At 54.3% G+C, this 12,246-nt stretch overlaps 2 protein-coding genes across 2 annotated transcripts; both read left to right on the forward strand.

Moving 5' to 3' along the window:
- Positions 1-881: 881 nt before the first annotated feature.
- On the forward strand, positions 882-3,212 carry PG985_000023 (ubiquitin fusion degradation protein; the record flags this gene model as incomplete). The annotated part of the gene is made up of 1 exon (XM_066819792.1): positions 882-3,212. One exon carries the CDS (start codon positions 882-884, stop codon positions 3,210-3,212), a length of 2,331 nt encoding a protein of 776 aa, XP_066690671.1.
- A 7,596-nt stretch (positions 3,213-10,808) lies between these two features.
- Positions 10,809-11,714, forward strand: PG985_000024 (uncharacterized protein; the record flags this gene model as incomplete). The annotated part of the gene is made up of 1 exon (XM_066819793.1): positions 10,809-11,714. One exon carries the CDS (start codon positions 10,809-10,811, stop codon positions 11,712-11,714), a length of 906 nt encoding a protein of 301 aa, XP_066690672.1.
- Between the last annotated feature and the right edge of the window lie 532 nt (positions 11,715-12,246).

Below are 12,246 nucleotides of genomic sequence, written 5' to 3' on the forward strand. Positions count from 1 at the left end.
CCATTCGTTCGAGTCGGGGACAGCTCAGTGAGCAGCAGACCTACTAGCACACGGGATAGCTGCATGTCTCGGGACTACCCACCGAGCTAGCATTGTGCGACCAGGCAGGTGTAGGCCGTTCTATCGAGCTGCCGGGGTAGGGGTTCTAACCTTCGATGCCAATGCTAAAGTGCGTTCTGTGAATCATGGACAACGATGCAAACAATCGAGTAGAGTCAGGTCATGACAAATGTTAAATTGATCAGCTGCGTCTTCCTAGAACTCAGCTCCAGGCCATTTGCCAGCGCCTGTGTTATCAGCTCGGCGATAAGGCCCCGCCCCCACCATCGGGAGCTGAGATAAATGGCACCGGTCGCCGGCGCATCCAACGGCGTCGTCATACGCAGAATATCGCAGAAAGCCCGAGGCTGCTGACTGATGGTAGACCAGAGGCTGGAGATGGCGAAGCTGTTTTTGTTTTCTTGAATAGACACGAGTGCCCCAGGCAGACTTGAATGCTCGTTGTCAATCATCTACCCTTACAACCATCATTGCCAAGCGAGGTACTCCATTGACAAACCACGCCCATTTTCAGTAGCTGGCCAGCAGCTATCCAGGTCGATTTGCTGCCAACGCCACATCGCTCGAGTGATATGATAAGAACAACAATAGAGATTTGATTGAATGCTGCAACTTGTGATTGCTGTTAAGCTCGACAACAGTTAGAAAGTCGCATTCTGGTGGCGTAATTGGTTAGCTGGCTCTGCCAACGTCACTCTACTGCCTAACCCACAAACCAAATCCAACCGAGGTCGGATCCTCTTCGAGTTTCGCCAACGTCCAAAATCAATTTGGCACTTCACGATCGGCGACATTCCAGCACACCCACACCAGCGCCGAAAATGGAGGGCGAACCGCCGTCGCTCAAGTGGTCCGCCGCCTTCACCGCCGCCGACCCGACCGCCAAAGACCTCCGCGGCGACAAGATCATCCTGCCCCAGTCCGCCCTCGAGCAGCTGCTGGCCGCCTCGACCGCCCTCTCGTCGTCGCAAGCCCAGCCGACCCCGACGTCGCGCAGCCGCTACAACCCCTACATATCCGAACAGCCCCAGCATGCCTTCTACGCCGATTCCACCCAGCAGCTGCCGAACCCGCTCATGTTCCGGCTCGTCAATCAGGCCAACGGCAACGCGGTGCACGCCGGCATCCGCGAGTTCTCCGCCGAGGAGGGGGAGGTCGCCTTGAGCCCGTACCTGCTCGACGCGTTAGGGATTGATCCTCAAGCGCTTGCTGTTCCTGCGCAAGCACAACAAGATGGGAAGTCTGTCGAAGACGCCGTTGATCTTACAGACGATGCCGCCGCCGACGATACCGACAACAAACCTGCGACGACTCGACCGCAAATAACCGTCCACGCGAAACAGCTGCCCAAGGGCACCTACGTCCGCCTGCGCCCCCTCGAGGCCGGCTACGACCCCGAAGACTGGAAGAGCCTACTGGAGCGGCAGCTGCGCGAGAGCTACACCACCCTGACCAACGGGGCCCTGCTGTCGGTCAAGGGCGTCAAGGGGGGCGAGACGTTCCGCTTCCTCGTCGACAAGTTCCTGCCCGAGGGCGACGGCGTCTGCGTGGTGGACACCGACCTGGAGGTCGACATCGAGGCCCTCAACGAGGAGCAGGCGCGCGAGACGGTGCGGCAGATCATGGCCAAGTCGCAGAGGGCGCCCGGCACGGCTGCGGGGAGCTCCATCGGCCACGAGATCAGTATCTGGAAGGCGGCCGAGGGCCAGGTCGTGCCGGGAGACTACGTGGATTATGTGCTCCCTTCCTGGGATCGCTCGCAGCCTCTGCAGATCGAGATCAGTGGCGACGTCGACGCGGTGGACTTGTTCGTGTCACCGAAATCTACGCGGCAAAGAGCTCATCCTCGCGATACGGAGCATGTATTTGGTGTTTTCGATGCTACGGCAGGAACCAAGACGTTGGTGATCCAGCCGACCAACGCCGAGCTCGATGGGGTGGACCAGCTTCTGATTTCAGTTCATGGCTACTCTGGTTCCGGTTCCGGTTCCGGGCCCGATGCGGCCGGCTCTGCGCCAACTCCCTTTACTTTGCGCGCGCAGTCTACACCAAACACTACAAACGAGCCGACACAGGTAGAAAACCAAGCCGGCGGTCCAGATGAAGAGCAATGCACCAACTGCCATCAGTGGGTACCGAAGCGCACCATGGTGCTGCACGAGAGCTTCTGCCGGCGCAACAACATTGCCTGCCCGCAGTGTAGCGAGGTGTTTAAGAAGGATTCCAGCGAATGGCAGGATCACTGGCACTGTGCCCACGACGATGCCCACGGCTCCTCCGAGACGTCCAAGGCGAAGCACGACGACATCTTCCACACCGACCGGCAATGTCCCAACTGCCCCTTCCAGACCAATTCGATTCCGGATCTGGCCCGCCACCGCACTAGCGTATGCCCGGGCAAGATCATTCTCTGCCAGTTCTGCCACCTAGAGGTGCCCCAAGAAGGCGACCCGTTCAACCCCTCGGCCGAGACCCTGCTTTCGGGCTTGTCCGCGCACGAAGTGGCCGACGGCGCCCGCACCGCCGACTGTCATTTGTGTGGCAAGATTGTGCGGCTGCGCGACATGACGACGCACCTCAAGCACCACGAGCTGGACAAGGCGCAGCGGACCAAGCCTCCGATCTGCCGCAACCCCAACTGTGGCCGCACGCTGCATGGCGTCGGCCGCGGCGGCGCGGTCGGCGCCGGCACCCGGATGGGACAGGGCCCCGGCAACAACCTGGGACTCTGTTCGCTGTGCTTCTCGCCGCTGTACGTGCAGGTGCACGACCCGGAGGGCAAGGCGCTGCGGCGGCGCATCGAGCGGCGGTACCTGACGCAGCTGCTGCAGGGGTGCGGCAAGAAGTGGTGCGCCAACGCGTGGTGCAAGACGGGACGAGCAAACTTGGAGCTCGAGCCCAAGGGGTCGAATACCCAAACGATATTGCCGGCCATCAGGCCGTTAATGGTGGCGATCCCCGATAGCGCGGAGCCCATGTTCTTCTGCGTCGACGAGACGAATCATAAGCGCCGGGGTCTGGCGGAGATGTTGGCGGCGGAGGGGGTCTGGGAGCTGGAGTGGTGCGTCGCGGCGTGCGAGAGCGAGGGGGCGGGGGATCCGGAGAGGGCGCGGGGGTGGTTGCGGGATTGGGCGCCTACTCGGGCGGGGTGATGGCAGGGACTGGTAATGTGTGTATGTGTATATAAAGGTACCTGCCTGACTGGATCCGTCATTTCGCGTTCGAGGCATCGATACAGGACAGGATAGAACGAGGGGAAGAAGAGACACTTATAGAATTCTACGTTAATACCCCTTATAGATGATGAGATTGCTTATTTGGTTCGCGGATATGGTGGTGTTACTCGTATTGTATAGTACTCTCGCTTGGGATAATTATGGACGAGGTGGCTGGCAGTGGAATAGCTGGTAAAGTAGAGTGGTGAGTCGAGAGGATATTGTAGGTAGGCGAACATGGTGGCTTTTTAATTCTGGCCACCAGTAACACGATTGGCACTGTTGTTCATAAAATAATGCAGTCTTCAAGTTCTTTATCTACCAGTGCTACATTGATACATACATACATACCCCTTTGACTGGGACGCCGTTAAACATGTAGCCCTCTCGTAGCATATCCCGTGGGATGTCGATGCGGATTACTGTTCCACTAGTGCCGGCGCACTTTCTCGCATACTCCCTGTTGAATGTGAAGTAGGCAGCACATTGGTTGGACGTATGGAAGTCCCCGGCACGCACAGTCATGATGTGCCTGGCATTCTGGTCCGCGAAATAGCTCTCTTCGTATCTGTACCACGGTATATAGGGATAGTAATTTCCTGTGGACGAGCAACTTCAGAAACAACACTAGTGCTTTTCCCTTTCCTCTGTTCCGCAGTTTGCACGACTTCCGGATCTTCAGGTACATGATTTTCCAAGGAGGACTATGACACGCCGAGATAGAACAGTTTCCAAGGTTCATGGGTGATCAGCATGTCAGCCGAACTATCTTCCCCCATTGTATCAGTGTCAACTCCGTATTCACATCTTCTGTCACGGGGCTGTAGCCGGTGCTCTAATCAACCGACCGGCCCGCCATCGTCCCTTGTCGGGCAAAAGGATAACGTTGTCAAGTCAGCGTCTTGACTTTCTACTGGAGCTAATAACCACCACCCCTTACATTTTCCTTGAAGTCGAGGATGGACTTTTGCATATTTACAACGCCATTCTCGCGTTGTATAAAGTAGTTCTGCAGATGTTCGTCCTTGGTGAAGTAAGTTCGAGGGACATCGTCCAACCTGGCACGGGCTTCGTCCCTCTGCCAGTCGGGATTCAGCTCGGGGGATGTGGGCAGTTCTCGCATACTAACCCAAACCTCCGAATGAGAGAGAGAGGGGGAAGCATCACCGAAGAGATCTTTAGTTATTTTCCATTGGTGAAGTAAGGTCGAATAACAGTGTGCAGCTTAGCACGCGTTACAGGAAGTAATTATCAAGGAAGGTTAAGTAATATCGTTAAACTTGGAATGAACTCTGGTCTTACCAGACCACACGCATCTGCTGCCTCTTCTAGATTTATGCGTGGCTTTCGTGGAATTTTCGGCTTGACCTCGATTGTGCAGCATTTGATGACTGGTTGTCCGCCGAGGATGGCGTTAAAGAGGTACTTTGAGGTTCAGGATTCGGATAGAGAGAGCATCTGCAACGCGGTGACGCTGTGCACCTACTCGGCCCACTCATGGCTGCTAACAGTATCGTCGCTTTCTACTTGATAGGTGGATTCCAAAGCCGAGAAGAAGCAAGGAAAGAACTAGAGAAACAAGGAGAAGTACCAGAAAGAGAAGAGGGAGACGATACCGGACGAGAACGAGGAGCTTGCTTGCTTGGGAAATGGTTTGTCAAGCAAGCCCCCGTCTTCAAAATGTCACTTACCATTTGTCCCTTTTTTCTTCTTGATGTTTAGCAGCAAAAGCTCCGGTATGTCGTTGATGGATGTCTTCGAACCCTTTTCCTTTTGCCCGCTTGGGCGGGCTGGTGCAGTTGCCGAGAAAGTTTGCTCCGGTACGTGACACTTCATCGTGCGACAAGCAAATCCGGCCGATCTCGGCTGTTGCTTGTTGTTGTTGTTGTTGTCATTCTTCTCATCGAAGGCCCCTGGTCGGATGGATTGGCGCAAAGGCATCGATAGCTGCGCGAGCGGGCCAAGCCGTATGCGAGTCTGACATGGAGACTATCGTATATGGATTTGTTGATGATCGGTTCGATGTGCCATCTTTGCTTCCCTGGATAGTAAGGAAGAGGATGTATCGAGGTGCGTTTCGAGATGACCAAAAATCATACACCACCATCGCTTGCGCCGTAATGCCGCCCGTGTGGGAGTGTCGGTGGTTCTGTGTGGGCGAGAGCTCTGCGATATTCATGCACTGCTTCGTGATGGTTCGCCTGGAGCAGAGCGAGGATCTCGCACTCGCGAAAGAATCCCACGAAGACTAAGCGCCGCACACGTGTTTTCGCGCGATGATCTCCATTGATAGTGGATGACAGAGGAGATCACTCGGTACCGCGCCGCACCCCTGAGATATTTGCGTTCTTGATCGCGTAAAGGTAGGTAGATAGTTATACGCAGAAACCGGGTGGAATTACGTTCGAGGGAAGTGCTGGGAACTCGGAGCAAAGGGGGGAGTGGTCTAATATGGGACCGACACAGGGCTGGGGTCGCAACACTGCCGTGTAAGCGGCGGCCCCTCCTCCTCCAGCGGGTAGCCAACATAACCGCATGGCATTGCAATAAATCTGGCATGGATGCAATTGGCTTTAATTGATTACCGAATTCACGCAGCCAGTCCGGCATCAACTCCCTTCGGAGGCGTTCTGGTTGCAATCGAACAGACCCAATCATGGCGCAGAGACAAGTACGTCGAGCAAAACACGATCGGCAAAACGGCAGGACAACATGATTCGGATCATAGAATGAGTGAATATTTGAGCAAAGCACTGCTGCTGCTGTCATCCATCCACGAGTTTCTGGCTGCATATGCCGCTGCTAGTACCACACTCCATCCCCTCCATCAAGGGCCAATCAACCCCCTGTCCATATGGCCATCAAGGTGTCTGCTTTCGATGGTGGTGGTGCCCACGCCAACCACCATCACCACCACCATGTCCCAAAGAGGAAGAGGGCAAGACTCATCGACCCCTCATGGTGTTGTACTTAGTGGGACTGTTTTTCATTGCGTCAGTTTCCATGTATCAATTTTGATTGCCTACTTGCTTGCCGATGGTAATCAGGTGGTCGTGAAGTCAAGACGAGTTGCGATGAGCACTTACGCAGCAAGAGCAAGAGTTGCTAGAAAGACACGATAAGAGTTAGCTAGCTGTCTACTGTGTATGATTGGTATGAAGACTGGATAAGAACGTACCAGTTAGAGCAAGCGCACGAGGTGCATCCACAGCTGGCGGGCTCCATTGTGTTGGGTTGGTAGTACTCGTTAGAGTGGTTGTTTAAGTGTTGGGTCTTGGTGGGTAGTAGTCTGATAAGCAAAGTCACTTGTGTATGGTGAAGAAAAGGAATATCTTTTGAGAACCCTTCTGGCAACATTGGACCCCTTATATATACCGCCGTCGAGACCCTTCCCTCCTCCACACCACCATCTTTCCTCTCGTCTCCTTCCTCCTTCGACAACCCTCAGGGCTGATACACGAAGGAAAGAGGGGAAGCTTGGAGGACACCGGGCTGCGGCAAGCGCGGATTGGATGATGAGGGGCGTCTGGTTCGTTCGGCGCGTAGAGCCAGTGTGTCACAGCATCCCACTATCGCTGCCACGCTGAGAGTTCGTTCGCTCACGCAAGTTCGGGGCGAAAATCAAGGCCTCAACCCCAATGTAAGCCTATCACCAGGCGCAGGCGCCCTCCCTCAAGTGCGGGGATGTGGTTCTCCCGATACAAGGCGCTGTGCGCGCACCCAACGGCCCTCTCCGGAGGTCCTAGTGTGGTCCCACTCCCCTTTTTCTCGCGAAACAGGTAGCTAATGGGAGCCCCGTCTCCACCGGTCGTTGGGGTGGTGCTGTTGCGCAAACCGGTGAATGGTGGGGTCGCTTACCCCGAAGGTGCCACCGAGAAAGCGAAGGCCTGCATCCGATGACTTGTAGCTGACGTGGTTGCGCCCCGATGGCTTCTTGGCATGCCATGTGATACCGCGGATCAGACACTTGGTAAAGAGGATCTGCAGCGATAGAATAACAGCGCAAATATGCCCCGAATATGGGACCCTGCTGAGATAGACGGCACGGCGCTGATTGCGGCGGTTATACACGTTTTCGCCTTGATTTGTATGGCTGCTGGTTAGAACCCGATCAGCAAATAGCAACCCGGTGCTTGATCAACCTCGAATTTGCATGTCTACTCCTCCAAGGGGGCAAAAAGGAGGTTGACGATGGCTGCAAATAAACTTTCTACATTCTTTGGTTGCATGATTATCCGCCGTGAGCTATGGTTTCTGGGGAGGGGTTTTTATCAAGCCCACCGGAGAAGGTCTTTTCACCTTAACCAACGGATTACACATATCAAACTGTAAGCATTACTTTGACGACCCCGGTTATCAGCAGGGCTGCCACTGACACGAAGCGCGATGCCCTCTAGGGAATGGCTCTCACTAGTCTAGCGTGGGAAGATGTGTCTGTTGTGGATGGTATGGGGGCGCTGAACACCGGATGCAAAGTCTTCTGGTCCTGCTCCTCTGGTTAACAGAGGTCGCCTGGAGATAGGGGACCTCGGTGACCAGAAGAAGGATGGAATACAACGATGTTGTTCCAGGGCCGGAATACGGGGGTCTTCGCCAGTTCTGTTCCATGTGGCGTCTTGGTCACAGGCCCTGAGTTGATTCGTGGGAGAGTCAACGTCTGCAGCAACTGCCATCCTCTTCCCTTAGTTATGTGGCTTCAAGCCTCATCTACATCGAAAATAAGATGGTAGAACGCTCCCAGAACAAAGAGCACAGGCAAGTACTTTCCCTCCCGGGGGGGGGCAGTTGATAAGACCCAACGATGGGACAAGGGACCCGGTGAGCCCCCCACAGCCTGGAAGCCCATTACGAGAAGGAAACTGGCCACCGTAGATACAGAATCCAACGGATCAAGAGCCAGCGCTGCTAACCAAATCCACAACCAACCCCCATCGGTTGAGCAAAAAGTATGACCGTATCACCTCCGGGAACCTCTTCTCGGCATGTCAGCAAGGAGGCTGGCATCTTCACCTACCTCGGGTAAGCAAGCCTTTGCAATGGAAGATTTCCCTTCGACACACACAAGCGGTGCAACGCAATGGATGTTTCCTGGGCTCTGAACTAGAAGGATAAGGTATCCCTTTCCCTGACAGAAGATGTGAAGCCGTTCGACGGTGTCCCGCAGCGGCGATAACATTCAACTACATAAATCGTCTGCCTGTCTGAATATCGAGGAAACTTAGATGGCCATTTCAAACCACAAACCATTGATTCCTAAGGGTTATTAATTGTCGCTGAATGAGGCTTACATGTGCTCATTTCAGGCCTTGGTAACCAGCACCAGCCGTCCAGCGCCGTAAGCTAGAGTATGCAGGCACTGAAGGAACGAAACAACTCAGGCAGCGTGGACAAAGGAATAAAATGTAGATATTTCGCAGAACTTGCCCACTGGGGACTTTTCTGAGGTGCTTGCTGGGCAGTAGGAATTGTATCGTGATGCTTCGCTGTTTCGCCAAGGCTCAAGCCAGGGAGGACGCCACAGCCAGTGATAGCCGGGCCCCCACTATTCCACACAGCAAGTACATAAGCCATCATACCAGCTAAAACGTTATCCTTATCGGCCACCTGAAGGCCCATTAGTATAGTGGCAGTATACGTGCTTTGGGTTCTTTCTTAATTGCACGTGACCCGGATTCGAATTCCGGATGGGCCCTTTGATTTTTGTCTTTTTGGCTACCATCGGATGTGGAGGATTGGAGCCGATATAGATTCTGATCCCCGATTGGGTGTTTTCAACCTTTTTGTTTCCGTTTTCCAAACCGGTTTGCCCTGGTCTTGGTTGTGTGGAGCGGAGGAGAAGACCCCGAATGCGTTTCCCTGGTTGCCCCCGCCACTAGGCAGGGAAAAGTCCTGGGGAACCGCAATCAATTGCTGGTAACATCCATAACTTGAGCGTCGACTTCAAGCGCCCCCCCCGAAAACCCAGGAACGTCCTTGGCGCGACACATCTCCAGAGACTAGATTGTGTTTCCCTTGTTTAGCAATCTGCTTACGATTCCAACAATTTGGTTTGAGGTTCCTTTCCTGCAGCTGCATCAAGTCCAAAGTTCGTGATGAACTAGCATAACCTACTGCATCGTGTCGGCGTGTGACTGTGACCACCACGCAGAATGGATGACAGCTGAACATCAGGGGCAGTTTCTCCGATTGAATTCAGGTGTCCTACCAACCAAACATTTGATGTTTAGCAAAGTCCCCAGCCAATCACTGGGAGAACCACTCCCCCGCCCAAAGAAACGCGTTACCCGTGTGCTTACCGCAAATGACCGCCAGTAGAAGGCGGAGAAATACGATGACGATGCCCGCAATCGCGAAGAAGTACTTGAGCGCCGAGCAGAGGACGGTGGTGGTGGCCGGTTCAACAACGCGCGCGGTGGGGCGGGCCGACGCTTTGACTGACAAGCCGGAACAGCAGCTTTGATGATGACGGCCCAACTCCCGGGTCCCTACCCGCTCGCGACGGCCAGAGCGCTTCGGATCCATGGCACGTCTAGACGTCGTCTCTCGCGTGTAATCGCATTGCGCGAGGGCGGGAGTAGGTGAAGCCGTGGGGCGCCGGGTCGAGGTCGGAAGATGCCGCCGGGATATGGTTCAGGGGCCCGGGGTTCATGACTGACGCCGGGCTCAGGATTTCCCATCTCCCTCACGTCTGCACCCTCTCCGTACAAAACAACAGTTGCCCATCTTTAGCTCCTGGCCAAAGGTCAGCCAGTCGCTTGACAGGCTGAAGAGCGAGATGACGGGGCATCTTGTCTTGCCGAATGCACCATAGGTTGCGACATTGTACAGTAGCTCTTAAGTATTTAGTTTTGCAAGAGCAAGTGATATATGTATACTCAACGAAATAAGAAATACGGCTGATACGACCACGGCAGCGATGGGTGAATCCCAGGAAAAAAAGTAAAAGTATGCAGAGACTATATCATCGCTTTGGCATCTTGGTACGCATGGTCCCAGCGGACATGCTACGTCTATACTATCTTTGAGCCTTCCTTACCAACAAGGCATGTGGAAGACGGCACAGGGCATCCAAGATGGCTTGTCGGCGAGCCACGACTGGGCCCAAACCAAGGCGTGCAAAACTCCTGTCAAGATATATGTTTGCATTCGTCATCTTTTCCTGTAGCTTCTCCTGGACCGAACGAAATATAACTGTAGCTCCCTCTACTCTTGATTTTCGCTGGTGGGCACCGTATACTCCAAAGCGGGCATCAGATCTATTCCAATATCCTCCTATTCTTGGCGGCCCCCGATAATCGTTGCATATTGTATGTTTTTGAAGTTCCAAGATTCGGTATACGCCATCAAAGGCTTATCAAGTCCCGTAAATCGATGAAAGCTTAATAACAACCGGAGAATGCCAACATCCTCGCCCACCCTTTCTCCGGTCGTGGTGATGCACCGGCCTGCCAGGTACAAAAGACTGCCCTCACTTTCTCTCGTAGTCCTCATCCCCCATTACGTCGACAGGTACATACAACTTCAGACCCCAAAATGCATTTCAAGTGGCTACGAAAACTTCGAAGTCGTACACCCGACGGTGGTGATGCGAAGGACCCTGCTACCCAATCCACAGCCCCGGCAGCCACCCGAGAGGCTGATCCTGAAACCCAGGCATTACGTTCACACTACAGGGAAACATTTGAATGCCAGTCTCACCAGGTACTGCGAGACTTCAAGGATCGCCTGAATACCTCGGGCCATCGTAACAACCATAAGCTTATTCTGTGGTACGAAGAGGCCATCCGTGAATGCTGCACCACCGTCAGCTTTTGCCTGCTAGAGGAATGGCTCGTTAGGAGGCAACCCTCCCCATCGCCCACCAGTCCCGACGAATACTGGCACGTAGATCGTGCTCGGCACCGTCTCTGCGAACAGCTCATCCACATTGGAAACCTGGCTGCCCACCACCGGGATTTCCAGCGGCCGGGGCAGAGCTTGGCGAAGAGCTTCGTCGCCTTGGCTGTCGCTGCCACTACACGGGCGGCACTAGAAGCGACGACGACTCTGGATTTTGAGTCCTCGACTATGGCCGTGTCTCATTCGCTACTGGCTACCGCCCAGCAAACCGCCGAGTATGTTGCGCGGTGCCATGTCCACGGCCAAAAACCTTTACGGGACGAGGCAACGGCTCTGCTCGCGTCGTCTTCAGATATTTGCGGTCCTGACGTCCCGGGCGAAATTCAAGCTTCGTCCGGACTCGCTAGTAGTTCAACCACGCTGCTAGGCAGCCCGGAAACTGTCCCAGAGTCTACATCGTCAAGATATTCATTCGATGAAAGACCCGAAACTCCCTCCTCGTATTCATCATCGGTCCGTTCTTCTTACTCAGCAGGGTCCGCCACGGCAGGATGCAGGGCTGACGAATACATCAGCCTGATTGGATCACCCCAGTGGTAATACGCCAGAAGCAGCCATGTTCTCTTAGGCATTCTGCAGGGACCAGCAGGCAAGGGGCTAGCTACGGGGTTGAAAGGTGAACGAACATGGTGGGCCATTGGGAGCACGTCGATCAGGCGTTGCCCATGGGCTGTCTGGGGGATACATGTTGTCAATCTGCGAGCCTGAAATCTCAAGACAGGATTGGCCAGTGCAAATTCCCTGCAGTGCCCGTAGTTTGACACGAACCGGCACATACGCCGATGGTGGGTTGAGCATGTCGTGCAGAGCCTCTATAACATGATTGCCCCCGTGATGACCAACGCGAAGTATTACCTTTGCAATGATGTGCGTTGCGCCATTTAATTTTCAATAATTCCAACCCCAGGGGCTTATTGAGCTTGAAAAGGGACCGCCAACTAGCCCAGCTTCGAGTTACTTTCTGTTGACCACGTCCTCGTTCAACCTTGAGAAGTAATACTATGAATCACACTTTTGCAATTTCTCAGAAACTTCAGGACTGAGATCCTTTCGACAAAACATCTCGCGCCAC

This window comes from Apiospora marii (genome assembly GCF_038362585.1).
Source record: "Apiospora marii strain CBS 49790 chromosome Unknown utg000001l_segment0_segment0, whole genome shotgun sequence".
Classification (NCBI taxonomy): Eukaryota; Fungi; Ascomycota; class Sordariomycetes; order Amphisphaeriales; family Apiosporaceae; genus Apiospora; species Apiospora marii.